The sequence below is a fragment of the Schistocerca gregaria genome, chromosome 2, assembly GCF_023897955.1.
Source record: "Schistocerca gregaria isolate iqSchGreg1 chromosome 2, iqSchGreg1.2, whole genome shotgun sequence".
In the NCBI taxonomy this organism is placed as follows: Eukaryota; Metazoa; Arthropoda; class Insecta; order Orthoptera; family Acrididae; genus Schistocerca; species Schistocerca gregaria.
In genome coordinates, this window is record NC_064921.1 from 353,863,546 (window position 1) to 353,886,236 (window position 22,691).

The 22,691-nt window shown below is 40.2% G+C and overlaps 1 protein-coding gene across 1 annotated transcript in view; it reads right to left on the reverse strand.

Annotated features, from left to right (window-relative positions):
- LOC126337044 (GRIP and coiled-coil domain-containing protein 2-like) overlaps positions 1 to 22,046 on the reverse strand; it is a 252,037-nt gene extending 229,991 nt beyond the window's left edge. Inside the window, exons 1-2 of the mRNA XM_050001367.1 lie at positions 21,879 to 22,046; positions 21,683 to 21,797 (exon numbers count right to left, since the gene is read on the reverse strand). Coding sequence (XP_049857324.1) covers positions 21,683 to 21,797; positions 21,879 to 21,911 — 148 coding nt within the window. The 5' untranslated portion in view covers positions 21,912 to 22,046. The remainder of the gene's footprint in view (positions 1 to 21,682; positions 21,798 to 21,878) is intronic.
- Positions 22,047 to 22,691: the final 645 nt, after the last annotated feature.

Below are 22,691 nucleotides of genomic sequence, written 5' to 3' on the forward strand. Positions count from 1 at the left end.
TGAAGTCACCACTGAAGCCATAAGCCAGTAATTATGACATGCGAATCATATTTTAAATTTACCACAATTCAGAAAAAAATCATGTTTTTAACAAATTCAGTCATTCTCATTTCCACTTTTACTCTCGCATATACTTATACTAAGGCAAGCACACTTACTTAAAAATGCTGAATAACTTCTTGGCATAACTGGGACAGAAAGATGAACATAAACCAAAGCACTGAAACACCACTCACAGTCATATATACTATATAATCAGAAATATATGGACCTATTAGTGGATATTAATATGGGGTGTTTCATCCTTTGCCTTTTTTTAAAACTTGAACTCTGCTGGGGACACCTTCAATGAGGTATGACAGTCCATTCTCCCTCAAGAGCTGAAACAAGAGAAGGCAGTGATGTTGGATGCTGGTGTATGGAACGTTACTCATTCCAACGGTGTTCCACTTGGTCAGGTCAGGATTCTGGGATGGCCAGATCATTTCAGGAATGTTACTGTCCAGGAATGACTGCCCCATTGATGCTAGCTTATGACAGGGTGAGAAACACCCCCCCTCCCCCTCCCATACTGTCACAGTACCTCTTTTGTACTACCGGTTGACACTACACATAATGGCATGGAACAATCTCCATTCAATTGCCAAACCCAAACTCTTCCATCAGAATGCCACACAGTATAGCGTGATTCACCACTCCATATCACATATTTCTTACTTATTTCTAGTCATCCACTGTCCAGTGGCGCCATCATTTCTTACACCATCCCAACTGTCACTTATTATTGATTACAGAAATGTGTAGCCATGTCGAGCTGCTGGACTATAGAACCTGCCCCCCCCCCCCCCCCCCCCCCGCTACCTACGCACAGTCATTATCCTAACTGGCCTGGCAGAAGCACTTTGGAACTTTACAATCACCCTCCACAATGCTCAATGGCCTGTGTCCATCATCAGTACATGCTATTCCTTCGCTTCTCAACTTGAAAATCACATTACCAACAGTCAACCTCAAGCTTTAGAAGTGTTGAAACATCCCTAATGGGTCTGTTACTCATGTGACATCCAATGCTAGTCCACGTTCAAAGACATTGTGCTCTCGCAACTGATCCATACTGTGATTACAGCTTCTCTACTGACAACACAACTCTCCTTGCTCCTTTTATACTGGCAAGTTCACTTCACATCTCGTGACATCTACAGGGCAATTCTGCATTACAGAGGTGTGTCTAGATATTTCTTATCAGATCGTGTAGATGGTCAATCTCCCCTGTATGAACTTTTTACGATCTCCACTTCTCCAACAGAAGGCACAATTATGAGCTCAGACACAACACACACCTTCAAAACCCGAATCTGTCTCTACATTGCTTAAACATAGTGTAAGTATTTAGCCACTCTACTGTCTGACATAATTTCAGTCAAATACCATAAGGAGTTCTGTACACCACAAGCAACACATTAGTTGTGAAGTAAAAAATTGTCTGCCAGTAGGCAGTACCATATCATGCCATCTCTGGGAAGGAGACGTGGCACAGTCAGGTCTCTGACCATTACTATAGCCTTTTGTTTCTCGTGATTTTTGCTCTGCGTGACACTCATCTTCCTTAGTCAAGTTTCCTTGGCTATAACATTAATTTTAAGCCAGATATATACCAAAATGAGAATGGTTTCCACTTCTTTTGTATTCAGCTCAGTTCATGTTGAATACTTTGGACTAATTTCCTATCTTGACAGACAGTGTGCTCTCTTGGGACCAGGGCATGTGAGAAGCTTTAACAACTATAAATTCTAATTAACATTAATAGTAAATATTCTTTCTCAGGTCAAAAACTTACTGGAGATAACTGGAGTTTAATGTCCATGAAATCTTAAAATTGAAACACCTACAACCATCCTTATGATCTGTTTTATTTTGTAGCTACCAGTTTTGGCACTTCAATGGGCCACCTTCAGCCCTTAGTTGATACTGAAGGGGTTATCACGAACCACGTATACACTGCATCAGTGGCCAACATAACTGGTTTACGCAGACTATCTGTAACTGTGATGTCAGCACACCAACCATCAATGCCAACTACACAATAAATAAGATTATAAGGATGGCTGTAGACGCCTTTCATTTTCTTATAATAGTGAACGGCCGTGGTCCCCATGACATCCAGCCAAAAGGAGGAAATACAAAAAACTTAAAACTCATTTTTTTTCTAATCACTCTAACATCCAAAATATCAACAAACGCAAGTAGCAATTGTGAGGCTATAGAAAGAACAATAAATAATATAACTTTAATTTACTCATATTCATACATGGAATTAGTTTATTTGCATTAACATCTTAAAAATAACATATTTTCTGCTAAATTCAGTTTTAGAAGAAACAGTTTGGCACATCACATTTCCGCAGTGTTGTTCTCTGGAGTGTGACCACAGATTGATACTGCATTATTATACAAGTTACTGAGCACATTAAAGTTGTAGCATGTGGTCAAATTGTATTGTAGCAAACTATATTTGCTTATGAAATTTATTATTAACAATCCATTCCAATTCAAAAGCAATATGCATAGATACAACACTAGGAGAAAGGCTGATCTTCACTACTTTGGGTTACATCTAACTTTGGCACAGAAATGGGTGAATTATATTGCTACAAAAGTTTTTGGTCACTTACCAAATAGCATTAAAAATCATACAGATAGCCTACCAACATTTAAACACAAATTAAAAGAATTTTTGAAAGACGAATCCTTCTACTCAATTGATGAATTTTTAGATATAAATTAGTATTAAAAAAAAAAGTTTGTAAAGTATTATCATTACGAAGTATTGTATTCATGATCTATGAGACAAGTATTAATCTAATCTAAGCTCATCACTGTATTTGGTCTCCAAAGAAACTTTTTGCAATGGTGTCGGCAGGGCAGAGCAACATTAATAATTTAATTACAGACACATGCCTCTAATGCTGAACTAAAGACTTCCACACTGACATATCAGGGCCAGAATAAATGATACCTGAGATACGATCGACAATATTGTTAGCGCCATCTTAATAGTCAAACAAAGTGAAATGGTGATGCAGTTATGGTACTAAACTTGCAACCAGGGGAAAGGGAGGTTCACTACCCAGTGATCCAGATTTATGTTTTCATGGTTTTTCTGAATTACTTTAGCCAAATGCAAAGACAATCCTTATGAAAAGGTCACACTCATGTGCTGCCTCACCCACATTCAATAAAAGTTGCGCTTAATCTTTCATGACCTCACCATCACTGGGGCATTAAACAATATCTCTTCCGTACTTCAATGATAAAACACTAACTCTGCAAAAACCATTTCATTCTGCTGCACACATTTTAGCAGCTCCCTTTTGAGCAATGCATAGCGTGATAAAGGTGTGGTGAAACTGAGAAATTATTATTAGAAAGGAAATCAGTACCTTCTTTTCACTATCAAAGGAACCCCTTGAATGCGAGGATACGAAATGCTAATGATGTTTAGTGCTCAACATATTGTCTACCAGGTATCTACAATATTGGCTACTAGCAACAACAAGGGGATGGGACTGGAGATATCCAATGGTGAGCATAGCATGAGGCTATAGGGCATAGCTGAACTGCTTGCTCAATCAGTAGCACATAACACTGCTACAATACTACAGGTGTTGGTACAAAGCAGAACAATCACAATTTACATATATAAAAAAAAGCAAGCACTGCATTATATCTCCAACAACAGTTTCCGAAGTTGGCATTTCATCAGAAAGCAATCCAAGGAATTTCGCAGAGTGAAAATTAAGTGGCAGGCAAAATAGAAGTGTTTCTTCAAGATGGGTCTGCGGAATGTGTGCAATGTACATGATGACAACAAGTGTTTAACAAGTGAAAGTGATACTAAAACAGGTGTCGAGCCATGTAGTTCATCATCTTGTCAGACTGGAAGTTACAAACCCTGTCTCCAGTGAAGTGTAGTAAAGGACATATGTCCAAGGAGTGGGTACTAAACACAATTACGTACATGCAGCATAGTAAAAAAAATTAATAATAATAATAATAATGAAGAGATTTCAAATAAGTATGCAGCAAAATGGCCGTGTAGTGCATAAGCAGTACTACAAATATTCCAGGGAGAACATAGAGCACTTGTTACAAAAACTGTTGTTTGTGCATTTCAAGAATGCTTGATAAAATTTACAGGGTGTGCACAATACTGAACTCCTACATTAACACAATTTGATGTGCACAACATAGATTACAGTGATTTCAAGGGAAGCAGTGGATGGTTGCATAACTTCAAACAGTGTTACTGAATTAGATATCAAAATTTCAAACGAAGAATCAATTTGATGCACACTAAACAGTGGAATCAACCAGAAAATTTGTTGATGCGGTAAATAAACATATCTTATCACTCAGTAAGGAATTTGTTTTCAATTCTGACCAACTGAAATTTGAAGAGGAAACACATATGAAAGGAATCCTGAAAATTAGAGGTACCAAGAGAGTTTTATAACGGTCAAGTAACATCAATGCCTTAACATATTGATATATGGTTATGCCGAGCATTAATCTGGATGGTGAATTGGTTGGAAAGTTATTTACTGTGTTGTGAAAAGTTGGAGGTGCTCTGCCCCTACGATATGCATAATCTTGCAATGACAATAAGGAATATTTAAATGTCACAGCATGCAAGAGTGAGAAAATGCGCATCAGAACAACAACTATGGTATGAGCACTGCTTTTGGCCAATAGCTGGTCAAAGAACTTGTTTTTTCTTGATTCTTGTCTGCACATAAAAACCATACTTGTTTAGAGCAAACTATCCCTCCTGAAAAGGTGTGACATTGCAATTCTTTCCACTGGGAGCCACTGGACAAATTCAGCCTCTGTATATTTGTTTTTCTCCGTGTCTATAAAACATACTATCACACTATCTGAAGTTCCATGACAAACTGTTCCACATTTGGTTGCATGTCATCACATTCCATCAGTTCTCATCACACTGTTACACCAATATGATTCTATAAGGATTCTTTAAAGGTGGCTACCTAGCTGAACATCCTGCACAGTTTGTAGCTTCCAAGGAGTTCGCCATCAATCTTCATGGTGCAAACATCTGTGACCACTATGGCATGTCATTTTTCATTCGTGTTTTTGGCGCAAGTTAATGGTTTGTTTTTAACATTTCTTGATCTCTGCAACTCCCACACACCCATTTTCTGCTGCCTTTCTGATGCACATGGTGAGTCATTAACAGATAATATTTTTTCCTGTCACAACTCTGAACATGAAATTTTCAAATGAGCCTTCTTAAAGATTAAACTTGTGACCTTGCACTCAAGGGGTTCCTTGTAAGTAATGCCTTTAAGGGCAGATGCACAACAGGAAAGCCAATGTTGAGATTAAGTGCATGCTTTGCTGTAGACAAGGCACAAACATATTCTGGTACAATGATTCTCTCAATTACTTACCACTGCTCATATGGAGACTATTTGTTTAATTCCCTATGTCCCATTTAGATTTTAGTCTGACACAAAAAGTTTGAAACAAAGTTCATTAGCACTGGGAAATCATGTCAGAAACTAATGGCATAAGCAAAGAGATCAACATGCACACCATTAAAATGCCAATGCAGAAAGATCTGTCAAGGGTTGAGAGCATTATTATTATTATTATTATTATTATTATTATTATTAGCTGACAATATACATTTGTCACAAAAGTTTGACCTTTCCTTCATTCGCAAACTGCAACTTCTGATATTTGGAACACCCCCAAAAAATTGATGTTAAACAATGAAAACTATAGATAACATATTTAGCCTTCCTCTACTCTGACAGTACAAATATTATGGATAGTAAGGTAAATTCCACTGGTTCTCTCTGACAGCATTTAGTTCTTTCAACTTTTTAAATTTTAATGACTCAATCTATCTGCTCTTTCTGAAAATCATCTAACATCAGTGGGAAATTACAACGAATCATTATTTCTTGCAAAAAGAAGCAGATGCAATAGTGTTACTTGATACAGATTGCTGTCCAGTGATTGAAAAATTCATGTTCTCAGTAACATTAGCAACTTTCCGACAACAATAGAAGTTCTAAAATATGTAGATTTCAAACAGTATAAAACAGTGAACCCATCACCTCTGATTCTTTAAGAAATAAAATTCCCATTAATAAAACAGCATTTCTTTACAAGTGCATTAATGAGTTAGATATTTGACATTAAGTACATAGATAGAAAAAGTTTAAAAAGATTTGAAATTATGTTTAAAGTTTGCTGGTAGTTACTAAGTGCTCTCATTATCAAACATTGGATGAGTACAGTCTGTGTAATTTTTACTCTGCTTTAAGCAAAGACTAGTTTTTCAAGTCTCAATGACTTCAAATCTCTTGAACTATGTGTTGGGCAGTGATAGAATTTTGCTGGCATATCCAGTGATAAATGAGGATGCTGTCTGAAAAATATGTTGCACATAGAGTTAGTACTACAAAAGTGATAAATTAAAATGTCATATCTGAGGCTGAAGTTTTACTGTATGAACAGCAAAAATGTAGTAAGCAATAATTTCTTTTCTTTCATCATTTTATAGAGAGGGGGTCAATAAGTTTCTTAAATGCTCACAATTACATGTAAAGTTTATTGGAAATCAGTGCATGCTCTTGGTGTATCTTGTACGTACTCACTTACACTGCCTCAGGGCACGCAAACAATTTCTACCTGTAATACTTTTCTTATTGTGTCTAACTTTCAGCATAAGATTATACCTCTTAATGAGTACATTATGACAGAATTTTAAATTTCTAATTTTTTTCAATAATTATGTGAAATAATGAAAATAAAATTTTTGATGCCCCTGGAAACTCTTAGATAGCAACCTGCAACTAGGACCAGGCGCCGTGCAGTAATATAGATTATAACACTAAATTTTCTTAAGAGTTTCACGGTGTTTTTATGACCACACAATGTGTGCTAAGTGTCGATGACAACACTTATCAGATGCACCAAAAATGCTATAAGAGAATTACAGGTTTGTGTGTCCAGTGTGCCCACTATGTGGTATTCCATGGCAAGTGACCTGGGGATCCGAGCCCCAATATCCTCAATTTTCAGAAAGCCTGTACAGAATGTACCTAATAAATCTGCATGACAATCTGCCAAGTTTCAGCTCCATCTTTAACCTGTCTAGACATCAGCAATTTTTTTTCATAAGGCTCCCTTTCTTCAGAACTGAGAATAGGCAAGAAAGAAAGAAAGAAAGAATCATCATTTTTGTCAAGACACTGTACCCTAACTAATAAAGCTATGATTCTGAGACTTGTCAACATGATACAAAACTTTGAACAGAACACAGAAACAAACTTCAATGAACCTCTCAGCTTTTCTCAACATGGTTTATCAGTGGTGTGCTTCCGAGTGTTGAAACAACAACTCAACTGAATGATAGGAACCTGTATAGACATTAGTAATTTTTTTCACAAGGCTCCCTTTCTTCAGAACTGAGACTGTGCAAAAAAGGAAGAAAGAAAGAATCCTCATATTTGTCAAGACATTGTACCTTAACTAATACAGCTACAATCCTGAAACTAGTCAACATGATACAAAATTTTGCAGGAAACAGAAGCAAAGATAAATGAACCTCACAGCTTTTCCCGACATGGTTTATTAGTGGTGTGCTTCCGGGTGTTGAAACTACAGTTCAACTAAATGCCAGGAACATCAGTAACAGACAAGGATCAAAAGTCAATGCTCAGTCTCCCTCCAACCTAGCAGAGCAAAAATTCCAAGATAAATGGTCATTACGTTTTAACAAGAAATAGGTAGCAAGTGAAAGTGCAGGAAACATGACCTGTTAGCATGCTGTCTGTATTCCTCTTAGAAAATTCCATAAATGTTTTCACTATGTTATCAGCCTCTGAAGTTACCAAAAAATATTAAATTTTGGTCATATTTGACACCAAGTATCTTAAAGTTGACACCTGCTTTTGTATAGTTTACACCATAGAAAGAGCACATTTGCGACAATATGTAATGCCTGTTTTAATTTTGGTGTCACTGCAGTTATATTGTTTTATCAGTACATTAACAAATGTTTACACGAGATCACAGCTATAGCATAGAAGCAAAACTTCAGGCCTCAGGCCATCAGCAGATAAAAAGTTATTGGCTGATGCATAACTTTAGTCGAATAATGTTAGTGTAATTGCTGAAGTGTGCAATTCCATATGTAATTTTTTTCAAAGTGGTGTTTGAAGTAATTTTACAATAAGCTGTGGATCGATACCTTAAGAAGTTGAGATGACTATCTCTGCCTTATCATCATGTTTATCTGTGCATTATCATATTTGGGAATAAGTAATGTACTTGAAAACGGGTTTATAAGCTGAAAGCTAGGTTGTACGGTGACATTAATAATAAATTTTGTCAAATAAAGGAAAAAACAGTGTTTGTTTAGTTAACTGAGAATGTTTCACCAATACCCCACAGATGATTCAATTAAAATGTTTGTTGCTTTAGTGGCCAATAAAGTTATGTTCCCTGTTTTTGTTACAAAATGTGCTTGAAGTACTACTGTCTCACAGGTTCATTACTGCTGTACCGAATTACACCAAACAATGATTTCAGGATGCCCAGACGGTTTGCTGCCCTGCACAGCAGAGACACGAAGCTTGTCAGTTATATCAGCAGTGAATTAGTGATATAGAGATGAAAAATCCTTGTAGTTTTGAAGACATAAACATACCTGCATACCATTTAATGGTATACAGTCCGTCAAGGCATAGAAGCTGTAAATGGAGTTTCTTTGGAACTACAACACCAGCTAAACTGATGTAGTGGTTTGTATTTGAATGAAAATGACCAATATGCTCTCATCAATTTGGAAGAATTTTCTTACACAGGTACAAATTTTTTCCATGATCATTTTGTAATCCTCTCAAGGTAGGAAAACATATGATATGAAAAAGTTTACACTCAACTGATTTGAAAATGGATGATCAGCTAAAATCTAACAAAGATCAGTGTTCAACAGGCCTACAACTGTGCCTGTCATGTACAGAAAACTTTCCTACAAAGAACACTTCACAAATGTTAACTCCATCTCATCCAGATGAAGTTTACAAGACCAATATCTCTGATCGCTGTAAAATCTTATCAATTGTTCAAATATCGCCACTGAAATTTCAATGAAGTGGTTCAAGACAAAAAAGATGCAAAGTCAAATTTGCGTCAGGTTGAAGGTGCAATTATTTTTTTAAAAAAATCCATGGTTTGTGGACTTGATCATAGTGAATTGGAGCTACCTATTGCAACTGAACAATGTTTTAAATGTTTAGATTATAACCAGCTGATCAAAGAAGAAAAATGTAATAAATCAAATAGCAAAGAAAAAATTACTTTTGATCTCTATCCCTTAAAGCTGGACCATTAAAACGACTATATGGGTGAATTTTGTGTTTCAGAACAAACAACCAAAGCAACAAGGCATTTTTAAGATTAAAAAGAAATTCTGGCACATTCAAAAAGCAAGCAAGACAGAAGCTTCCAGAAAAATAATGCAAAGGTTATGGATATTTCTGAAGGTAAAGAATTTTATCAAATTTTTCCTGGAAAAAAAAGTTTTCATTTCAGTAGATTAATAAGAAGTTAAGATGCACAAGTACTTGTTACTATGTAATCTGAAAGAAATGTTAGTTGCTAATCACAATGGAAATCAACCTGAAATTGTATTTTTACATTTTTTGAACTGTGTTCAAAGTGGTTTGTGACTGCGTGTCTGCATCAGTTTTGTACTCAGATTGTGCATGAAAATACAACAGAACGTAAAATTAAGATCACACATAGTCCAGTAAAAGACAGTTAGGGAGGGACTTGTTAGGGAAAAAAAAAAGTGTAATTAGGAATCAAAAGACAACATTCTTCATGCTGTGCAAAATGTTCATGACCAGAAGTTCTGAAAAAATTTGTGGAAGTGCATTGCAAATTGAAAATACTGATTATGAAGATTTGATTCAATATGGATGATGGATTCACACTGACCATGCTGCATTTGAAATCACACAACAGTCTGTGGATGAAATTATTGATGAATTAACAAAAACATTGTCAGCTGTTTCTAAACCATGGGTACACTACCGAGCTTAGTTTGTTTGGCAAGTAAATATTTGCAAGTGCCTACAGAAGAGGTAAAAGTGCACTTATGGTGTCAGCAGCTTTTCCTTTCAGTGTTGCAATTGGTAACAGTTTGTGTGATGAAATGATGGGATGCGAACGTGACAAATGATGAGACAGATGATTAAACAATATGACAGGACCAACGAGAAAATAGTGATCAATAAACATAGTCATGATGTGGATTGTATGAAATAATGTGATGGCATACTGAAATATTTTGTGCAAAATGTTGTCACATGATGTAAAATATTCCACAAAATTTAAACAGTACTCTTAGCTTCCAGCGTAACCCCAACCTCAGAAATAGGGATGTTTTGGAAATGCCACACAAAGTTTTCAAAACAGTCATTGGGCTACACTACAGATCAATTTGTCACTACAACCAGTTTTCCTTCACTCACATTCATTGGCTTTGCCAATTCACATACGAACTGCAACATTTCAACTTAACCTAGACTTCAGCCTACACTACAGATCAGTCCATTACTGCAGTGAGTTTTCCTCCAGTCACATTGGTCGGCTTCGCCAACTCATGACCAAACTGTAACTTTGGAATACGAAGCAACATCTCAAGAAATCGGGTCATATTCTGAGAAACATACAACACCAGCAATACATATGAAAAAAGTAACAAACTTATAACTCATAATAGTCAGATCAATAATTGTCAATCTTGCTCTATCCGTGTCGAAAACAAAAGCAATAAATTTATATCTTCTGATGAAACAAGTAATTAAATTCATCGGTTCTCACTGGCCATTGCATAGAAATGCCCAATTGACTACAATCAGTGGAAATTAACTGCCACTACAGCATGTGGCAGAAGAACTGCCGACACCATAAGTGCACAGAACCAAAGAAGATCTCAATGTGGTTGAACTGATTATGCCGATGGAATTTGCTGAAAATTTCTCCTTTACTGTTCACAGTGTAATTCCCAGGATTCCACTGGAAAAGGAAGGCAAACGAAACTGCTTCAATTTGATAATGGAAAAAGCAATGAGGCACATCTGAAAAAGATGGAAAGAAGATTCCAGAAAACTATGCAAAAGACTTCTTTGCAGGGGGGGAGGGGGGAGAAGGGGGGGAGGGGAGGGGCGGGATATCTAGAAAATCAGTCAATTTGTCTAGATGAAAAACACTGTGTCCATTTGAATATAAATACATCAATAAAAATATCAGAAACAAAAAGTACATGGCACTGAGCAATTTGAAAGTAATGTTTCTTAGTTATGAAAACAGAAACGGATACAAAGTCAGAATCTCAAAATTTTATTAAATATGTCCAGTGCATTATGTGACCGTAGGTGCTACAGGTTCACCCCTTGCTTTTGTGTGTGTGTGTGTGTGTGTGTGTGTGTGTGTGTGTGTGTGTGTGTGTGTGTGTGAGTTTTCCACAATTCACGAGAAGGCATTGTGATTGGTACATCAGAATGCAAAGTGACTGCTAGTGGTACAGCCACCATGGACAAACGTGTGTCTGCGTCTACGTTTATACTTCGCAAGCCACTCAACGGTGTGTGGCGGAGGGCACGTTACGTGCTACTGTTATTACCTCTCTTTCCTGTTCCAGTCACGTATGGTTCGCGGGAAGAACGACTGCCGAAAAGCCTCCGTGCGCACTCGAATCTCTCTAATTTTACATTCGTGATCTCCTCGGGAGGTATAAGTAGGGCGAAGCATTATATTCGATACCTGGACGGCAAGTTACACCGCGATGCAGAGTGCCTCTCTTGCAGAGTCTGCCACTTGAATTTGCTAAACATCTCCTTTAACGCAATCACGGTTACCAAATAACCCTGTGACGAAACACGCCGCTCTTCTTTGGATCTTCTCTATCTCCTCCGTCAACCCGGTCTGGTACGGATCCCACACTGATGAGTAATACTCAAGTATAGGTTGAACGAGTGTTTTGTAAGCCACCACCTTTGTTGATGGACTACATTTTCTAAGGACTCTCCCAATGAATATCAACCTGGTACCCGCCTTACCAACAATTAATTTTATATTAATTTTATATGATGTGTGTGTGTGTGTGTGTGTGTGTGTGTGTGTGTGTGTGTGTGTGTGTATGTGTATGTGTGTATGTGTATGTGTGTGTGTGTGTGTGTATGTGTATGTGTGTGTATCTTGAGGACACGATCTGGGAAAGTGACATATCAATCACCAGAGCTCCCTGCTTAGACCCATCAGTAAAAACACCAACAATAGGGTGGTGCTCATATAAAATAGTAAAATACTGCATTAAAAACAGAAATGTTCCTTTGCTGCACCACATATAAATTATGCTGGGCCTCTGCAGTAACCAATGTGGAAGATGGTTCAAACACTGAATTTCAGGTTGTATGTGCTTCACACGGAGTGACTCCAGCACAAACTGCACATGGATCTGAAAAGGCACTGTGGCTTGTGGACAGTTGGAAAAAGGTGTTCCAGTGGTGGCCAGGCAACAGGTATGGTATGTGCGTGAAGTCGAATCTGCGAGGAACTTACATGCCTGATGCAGTATGAGGAGCTGCTGCTGGATGGTAATTGGCGATTCATCACCCTCAGCACAGAGGCTCAGTATGGGACTGGTCCTATAAGCAGCCGAACTGCATCACGGTGGACAGCATCAACAATCTTCAAATAAGAAGGCCTCGTCAATCTATATACCGTGCATGCGTACTTCAACTGTAAATGCCCCAAAGCCCTGTAAAACTGAAGCAAATGTGCCTTGTCTGCTCCACAGAACCTGTGGCTAAGGCACTTTATGATGTTTAGTGCCTTGAGAGATCTGGCTTTCAGGTCTCAGGTCTCAGGTGTGGCAACCACAACAATTTGAAGTAAAGAAAGAGGCCCAGGAAATTCACCAAGTCTCTAAAATGCAGGATGGTGTCCCTCATACACAAGATAGGCAAATGAGAAAGATTAAAATGAACATACACACACATTTATCTGCATAAAACTGAAAACCCTTCTCTGCTGTCCACTCCTCTAACCTCTGCACTGTAAGTTGCAACTGAGAACTAGCTCTTGCAGTGATGGAGAAGGAACAGAAAACAGCAAAGTTATTCACAAACAAAGAGCACTGTACATGACTCCTTACCATGGACATGATACTATGGCAAAGAGGGTAACACGTAAAACAATGCCTGGAGGGACACCATTCCCCTGCTCAAACTGATCTAACAGCAAGTCAGTAACTCCAGTTTTCAATAACTGCTAAGACAGGAAAGACCATATGAAGATGAGGAGATGGCCACAAAAGCCTCACTGATGCAGTAGTGCAAGAATACAGCGTCTCCAAGTAGCATCATATGCCTTAATGATATTTAAGAATATGCCAATACAGTGATGTTTATGTAGGAAAGCCTACTGAATAGCCGCTTCTTACGGGGTCAGGTTGTCAACAGGGACCAAAATCTCCTGAGAGCGTCTAAGGAGTTGCCTGGTCTTTAACGACCATACCCGATGAAGGTTAACTGTTTACTCCAAGGTCTTTCCTACACAGCTCATTAATGCTACACTCCTATGACTGCTGGGACATGTGCAATCCTTTCCTGGTTTGAGGAGAGGTATCAAAAGTGTCTCCACAAGTTGGGGGAGTTACCTGTCTGTCATATGACCAGGTGCAGTATCATGAGTCTCAGACAGGGCCAATTCCAGTTCCCACTAAGGGAAAGGGTAGTTGTCCCTTGAAATGCCAGATTCTGGCTGGCATGTGCAGTATTTTGTGCAAAATTCTCTGCCAGTGTCTGAGCCATGTCTCCAGGCATTATATGGAGACATCCCTATTTCAGTACTGCTGCTATTGGTACACGACTGCATTTACCAGAAACCCTGCTGATGGCTTCCCATATTTTTGTAGAACAATTGGAATGGTTGATAGATTCCAGGAAAACTTGCCATGACATTTTCTTGCTCCCCTTAATTAGGCAATGAGCCTTGGCTCCCGCGACTCAAAAGGCTACGAGGTTATCTGTTGTAGTGCGGCATTTAAATCGGCAAAGAGCCGCACACCTGTCCTGGATGGCTGAACGGCACTCATCTGTCCAGCAAGCTACAGGAATTTGGAATGGATAAGTCAGCGGCATCATCACTCACATGATGTGACCCATCCATTCCCAGTTGCTGTTGTGATGTTCAAACACAACCAGCTGGCTTAACAGAGTCCAGTTAGATTGCAGACAATCCATGTTGGTGGGCTCTCTTCAGGTAGTGCTCCATCCAGTAGGTGAATGCGGAGTTTAAGTGGTCACTGGAATGGAGGTTGTCAATGACCTCCCACTGAACAGCGCCTGTGAGGACTGGACAGCAGAAAGAGAGGTTGATGGCTGAGAATGACCAGGCAGCAGTGCAGAAAATGGGTGTGAGTACTTGTGTTAAGCATGCACAGCTCGTGAGACGTTATGAGGCTCTCCAAAATCCGACCTCGAAGGCAAGCAGACGTCAAGCCCCACAAGACATGATGGGCACTGAAGTCTTCTAGTAGGAAAAATGGTCATAGGAGTCGATCAAGAAGATTGGCTGGTTGTATGGTTTAAAGAGGGGGGAATGGACCAAAATGCGAGGTCATTGGTCCCTTGTTCCTATTAATGTAAATCCATAAGAGAAAGAGAAAGAAGAAGAAGAAGAAGAAGAAGAAAAGGACTCACACAGCACAAAACTGGGAGAAAGAGAAAAACCACAAGAACGGCAGAAGGGCAACAAACACTTCAATGAACAAAATAGGACAAGAAAACAAAACAGTCGCAAGAAACATGTAGAAGGGATTAAAACAATACAGCAGACGACCGTGGCTTCTTGACCACGAACATGAAAAGGATAACCAGCCACTCTGCAACATATTAAAACGTACAGCCTAAAAGCCCTAGGGTGGAGGACACAGATGGACAAATAACAAGCGCTAAAACTTAGATAGAAGGATAACAGCCCCCCCCCCCCCCCCCCCCCCCCCCCCGTCATGCATAAAATGTATAACTAAATCAATCAATGAGGCATTGTCTGCTCAAATTAACAGTAACAAATTTGCTAACCGAAGATCTCATTGCAGGGGCGCCAAAGTAGGACAGTGCAACAGAATATGGGCCACTGTCAACCGGGCACCACACTGACACTAAGATGGGTCTTCACGGTGCAGGAGATGGTCGTGGATCACCCAAGTGCGGAGCTGTCAGAAACCACAGAGTCCCTACGAGAGGCCCGCATGGAGGACTTCCACACATTCATAGTCTCCTTAATGGCACGCAGTTTGTTGTGCATACTAAGGTTATACCATTCCGTCTCGCAAAGCCAAAAAACCTAGCTGCATAATACCAAACACATGTCGGTTTCAGGGATGCCCATCTCCAGAAAACAGTTTCCACATAGCCTGTTTGGCCAGCCTGTCAGCAAGTTCATTGCCTGGGATTCCGACTTGTCCTGGAGTCCAGACAAACACCACTGAATGACTGGACTGTTCCAGGGCACAGATGGACTCCTGGATGGTCGCTACCAAAGGATGGCGAGGGTAGCAATGGTCAGTAGCTTGTCAGCTGCTCAAGGAGCCAGTACAGAGAAGCTCTGCAGTGAAAACACTGCACCCATCTGGCAAGGAGAACCGTTTAAAACATCCTCTGTGAACAAAGGCAAAGCTAACGTGAACATCAGCCATTGATCCACCGGTGTTAACACTTCAGAGCCACGGGACATCTCAAGAACTGAGATCAAATGACAGTAGAAAGACACTGGATTGATTGACTGACTCCTTATGGCCATGAGAAAGGCCCAGATGAAGCTGCAGCCTGGGTTTATACCATGGTGGTGTATGTCAATGGACCTCGAGTAGGAGTGGTAAAGGGAAGGACTCCAGTTGAGACAGAAGGGATCGGACATGAACCACAATTGTAAGCCCTGACCTGGGTCACCGATGCAGGAAATGAACCGCCATGGTTGGGAAAACGAGATAGTAATTTTGATGCTCCGGAGAGCTGCGAATGTGTGTATAATAACTGGCGAACAGTTGTGCATGCCTGATCTGCAATGGAGGGACTCCAGCCTCCACCAGTACACCGGTCACTGGACTCGTCCCAAAAGCTCCTGTCACTAGTCAATTTCCGCAGTGGTGCACTGGGTCTAGTAACTGCAATGCTGAGAGCAATGCGAAACCATAAACCAGCCTCCAATAGTCAAGGCTGAATTGGACAAGGCCTCTGTAGAGCTGCAACTGAGTAGAGCGACCTGCATCCCAGTTGGTGCTGCTCAGGCAGTGGAGGGCATTGAGGTGCTACTAGCATTTAGGCTTAAGCCGACATAGATGATAAAGCCAAGTTAAGCGGGCATCAAAAACCAGTCCTAAGAATCAATATGTCTCCACTACAGTGAGTGGATCATCCTCGAGGTAATGTTCTGGTTACAGATGAACACTACGATGCTGACAAGTGCATGACACACCACTTCACAGATAAAAACTGGAAACCATGAGCTAGAGCCCATGACTGCACCCTGTAAGTGCCTCTCAGCAACACTAGTACTGGAGGAGCAGTAGAAAATGCGAAAGTTGTCTGCATACAGAGAACGTGAGACGGATGGCCCTACAGCCACTGCCAGACCGTTAATAGCCACTAAAAATTGAGAGACATTCGATACAGAGCTCTGCGGGACCCCAGTCTTCTAGATATGGGGGGGGAGGGCGTGGGGGGAGAGAGCACAGGAGGCACCAACTTGGACATGGAAAGTACAGAGTGACAGGAAATTCTGAATTAAAATCAGGAGCAGGCCCCAGAGACCCCACTCATATAATGTAGCTAGGATATGATGTCACCAGGTCATGTCATATGGTTTCCTTAAATAAATAAAGATGGCAATAAGCTGTTGGCATTTGGAAAAAGCTGTTCGGATGGCAGACTCTAGGGGTACGAGATTATCAGTGGTACAGTGGCCCTGGCTGAAATCGCCCTGGCATGGAGCCAGCAGGCTCTGGGATTCCAGGAGCCAACACAACTGCTGACTCACCATACGTTCTAGCAGCTTACAGAGAATGTTGGTGAGGCTGATAGCTATCCACATCGAACAGGTTTTCACCAGGTTTAAACACTGAAATGATGGTGCTCTCCTGCTATTGCAACAGGAATATGTCATCGCTCCAGATGCAGTTGAAGATGGTGAGAGTATGTTGCTTGTAGTCCGATGAGAGATGTTTAAGCACCTGAGAGTGGATCCAATCTGGCCCAGGAGCTGGGTCGGGGCAATGTGCAAGGGTGCTGAGGAGCTCCCAGTCAGTAAATGGAGTGTTATACGGGTCTCTGTGGCATGCAGTGAATGAGAAAAGTTTGCCTTCCATCCGCCGTTTAAGGGTGTGAAAGGCTGGGGGGTAATTTTTGGGTGCAGAGGCTTGAGCATAATGCTCAGCAAAATGCTCGGCAACTGCGTTTGGAATGGAAGATAATACACCATTGATGTTAATGTCAGGGACACCTGTCGCGGTCTGGTACCCAAACATAGGTCTGATCTTCGTCCAAACCTGTGAAGGTGATGTATTGTGCCCAATGGTTGAGACGAACCTCTCCCAACATTCCTGTTTCCGCCTTTTTTATGAGCTGGCGAACATGGGCACGGAGCCATTTAAAAGCTATTAGGTGCTCCATGGATGGATGCTGTTCATGCCAGTGTAGAGGCCACCTACACTCTTTAATGGCCTCAGCAATTTCTGGCAACCACCAATGTACTGTCTTTTTCTGGGGGGCACCCTAAGGAATAAGGGATCGCGTTCACCACTACAGTTTCTGGTTACTCACTCAACCACCCCATCAATGTTACCGTTGTGTGGGAAACTCAACAGTGATGGTAGAGGTGAAAGCTTCCCAGTCTGCCTTGTTTAAAGCCCGTCTGGGAGAATGATGCCAGAGGACTGACAGAAAAATGGGGAAGTGGTCACTACGACACAAGTCATCATGGGCTCTCCGGTGAACAGATGGAAGAAGTCCTGTGCTGCAAAGTGATAAATGAAATGCCCAGGAACTGCCATGAGACACACTGAAATGTGTGGGAGCCCCAGTATTTTAAGAGGCAGAGGTCGAGTTGAGACAGTAAATTTTTGACATGTCTACCTCGGCCAGTAAGCATGGCACCACCCCCTAAGGGGTTATGGGCATTAAAATCTCCCAAAAGTAAGAAAGGTTTAGGGAGCCAATATGTTCATGTGTACTGCACCATCTGGAGGAAGATATACGTTGCAGACGGTTATTTCCTGTGTCATCCACTCTGATGCCACCCACTCCGATCAGAGGCCTTCCCCACAGGCGCTACCCAGCCTCAGCAAAGGCCACCTGGAAGGATGACCATTGCCGGGAGACCCATGGTGCCTCAGGAAGATGGGCATCAACTCCTTGGAATACGTGGGGAGTTAACGGTGCAGGCATCAGCAGAACAATCCCTGTGCAGTCAGGGGAACTATAACCAATAGGCTACATGGCAGCCCGACCACAATGGACTGGCTACCATGCTGGATAGGAGGTGCAAAGAAGTCCATGATCATCATCGGCACAGAAAATGAAACTGCACAGGCACGGGGGGCCATACTTCACTAGCAGTTTCAGTTCCTCCGCATGTGCCCTGAACCCATTAATGTTCCACTGTAATATGGGAGCCAGCTATGCACCCAGGAAGGTGTCCTCATCCAACAGATGGAGAATGAGCAGAACTGCAAACCCATGACGGTAAAGAATGATGAAGGTCTCAGTGCACAATGGACATGATGCACCATGTAAGACGCCCTTCCCCAACTGGCTCACCCTTTAAAAGAATTTTGGAGAATAAGAGGTCAAAAAGAAAGAAAGAAATCACCTTTAAACCTCTGCAACCACCGCTGGATACTGCTGCGATCACTGTGCCCTCCTCCCCATAAACGGGGAACAAATTAATACAAATATTTAATTCACTATGGAGTATGGGTGTAAAGCAGCTTAAATAAAAAATTGTCACTGGAAAACCAAGAACACTGTATAGTAATAAACACGGTACTATTGTATATGTGCAAACAAATTTTTACTTCTTAAAGCCTAGTACCCCTCATGGACCAGTGTTCTGACAACCATCTTCATTTTAATATGTGTGACATGACTTCAAGCAGTAACTGACAATGTAATAATTTATGTACAGACACTTCACTCATATAAGGTCAGTCCGGTCTAACGACACCAGGCTTAACCCTAACAATGCCAATACATATTTGCAGTGTCACAAATAGAGAGTAGATTTTACTACACCCCCCCCCCTTTTTTTAAAAAGGCCAAGAACCTTACAATATCTTATAACACTGTCTTAGCAATATCAAAGCATGTTGAATAACATATACTATCAGTGGGATGGGGTTGTACTTGATGACCAACATGAAAAAATTACAACACTGTTGTTGTTGACATTTTTTAATGGCACAGAGATAGTGATTTGTAAGTAGGGTCTAAAGTCTGACAAGATTGAATGTGAAATTCATAATAAAAAGTCACATAACTATTGAGGAGGAGGAGGAGGAGGAGAGAGGGTTAAGACACCGTGAACAGCTCAGTTCGACTTAATTTTTTGATTAAATTTAAGTGGAAGAATTCAAAACAATAATAGAATCTGATAGATGAAAACCATTTAAAACAATAAATATCTTCTTCAAAATTTTAGAATAGAAAGTACCTAGTTCAAAATATTTATAAGAGGTGGGTGTAAGGTACCTAAATAAGCCTGGCAACGAAAGAAGATTCTAATTTGATCGGTAAGCCGCCAAACCATTCCCTCCCCTCTTGCATTTGTTATGCTTTTGTTCAGCATATATGCATCCAAATAGTGATTGGAGATTTATCTAGTATGTTTAACACCTACACCTTTCCAAATTTAACTTGCACGTTATGTTATTTAAAATGAGAAGTGCTATATATGGAGCAAACGCATACCTTCGGCCTTACCGTTCCCGCAACCTTTATCTCATTTTCAAATTCATTGCCTTTGCCAAATCAAAAGCAACAAATCTGTCACGACAACCAACTTAACCAAAATTTTGAGGGGAGATTTCACCATACTTGGGAACTAAATGAACATCAAAAGTCGAATTAACAATGAGATTATTAGAGATGGAGCACAGCACAAGAATGTTAAAGGAAATATGCCATGTATCTTTCATAGAAACCATCCCAACATATAAACTTAATCATTGTTGCAGACTATGGAAATTTTAAATCTGGTCAGAAAAACAGAGATTTGAATTCTGCTCATCCCAAATACACAATGGAACAAAGCACTCTGTTCTACAATGGCAGCTTCTATACCCCAGTATATTTCAAACACGTACCAGGACCACAACTAAAAATGTTCCAACATCTACTTGGGAGATAACAACTCGGGAGAAGCGTGGACACAGTACATGATTATAATAGCCACCATGACATCACACACAGCAACACTGACCAAAAATTCATATACAATGAGCAATCTCCAGCTCACTTAGTTACACAGAATATTAATTGACTTAGAAACAAGGTTTCTACTGGTAATATACACACAAACTGTGCTGTCATCCACTTTTCTGAACGAAAGTAGACATACGTAATGCATTAATAACTGGACGTCATTAATAGAATTTATGCTCGACATCATTTACATTCTTCTTCTTCTTCTTCTTCTCTCTCTCTCTCCCTCTTTTGCTTCGAGTGACACTCACCCACACTTCAGAAACTCTGTGGCTAATTCACTGTTGTGATCTGATGTAATTCTTCTAGTGAAAAAGTGAGTGAAAACAATTTCAACACAAAAACAAACTCTTTTAACTGCTAGACTTGTGACCTACATTTTGATACGAGTCGTACCAACAATCATAACACTGAGAGCTGCAGCACCCAACAAACCCTACCCGAGCACTTATTGAAAACTTGGCGTAATTTAACACGCCAACATGTCCTACAACGTGGATCCCGTTCACAACGTTATCAGTTACTTCTCCTCTCGCACTTTCCATGACCTCACGTTAATCAGACGGCGACGATTCAGAAATTTCTTTGAAAGGCGTTCTGAACAAAACTGAAGCACAAAACTGCTTTGCCATTTTGCAGTAATAACAGCAAGTTTGAAAGTGCTACCACTGCTACATACGTCATATATAAGGAGCAAGCTCAAACCCACTTAGTTACAGGGAATATTAACCAGACTTGGAACACAAGCTTTCTACTGGTAATATACACACAAACTGTGAACATCTCTGAAGGACTGCACTCTCATCCACATTTCTGAAAGAAGGTAGACGTACTTAACGCATTAATAGCTGGACGTCAGTAACATAATTCAAGTTCAACATAATTTGCACTTTTATTTTCCGAGTGACACTCAGCCATACTACAGAAGCTCTGTGGCTGATTTTACTGCTGTGATTTTATGTACTTCTTCACGTGAAAAACTTAACGCAAATACAGGAAGTAAACGTAACAATGCTCTGACATAAAATAATCTTTAAATCCTTCAAACCATGTTCAGGAATTTCTGTTATTCAGGCTAACACTATACTTGCCATCTTTTGCTTGCTTTGCTTTTTGTGCCAGCATCAAAAAGTGTTTGCATTTCTTGACCAGTTCTTCTTTGGAAAGATTATCAAAGGGGTGTTTCCTCTGTAAAGTGTCTGTGTCCTACAACAATAAAATAATTATTCTTAGATATCAATCAGCTGTTAATAGATCAGCACAATTTACTCTGATCTGGACTGCAACCTTCGTTTCAACTGCTTTTTCTTGACCCTCCATTACACAACACGTTCAACAAAACATCAATACCTATACACTGTTTTCATTCACTAAACACTATAGTGTCTGTCAAATTTATACGCATTTCCCAAAGATCTGCTCCATTGCGCCAAAGAAGAAATACGCAGACGTAATAACCAAGGAGGTTCACCTCTGTAGTAATATTCCGTAACACAGTGTGAGCGTCTCGATTCTCGCGCCAGTAAAACGTTAGCTGCGTTGACGTTACGCACCGGAAACTGGCGTATCTTGACTATCTGCTGTACGTGCCGGCTACAATGACAGAAAACAGCTGACGCGGAACTCTGTGCACGAGTGCTGTAGCTATAAAATTCTTCTACTTTACCACATTTTGGTCCCCCAGTTATCCATATGCACTAATTAGCGAGTATATTATAGCGGCTATTAGCATTTAAAGTGGAAAATGTGGTGATAATAACGTTTCAGTTTTGTTTATGAAATTTCGCTTGACAAAAAGAAAGCGTGTGAATCATATTCCGTAACAGATATACATGACCCTGTTGCAGAAGTAGTATCAAAATTGAACATTGTTGTAATGTACATGGTCAAGTTCATTATCATTGTACATAAAGCTCAGTGTACACTAGCAAGTTATTGCAGCAATTTACTTGCGGGGAAGAACTTGCCGCGCGATTTGCGAGTGTAAACATATCGCCAAGTCGACTTGCGACTGTAGCAATTTATTGCAGAAGTGACTTGCTACACGTTTTCTGCTCCCAGTGTGAACACCACGCAAGAACTATCTGCAAGTAACTTGCA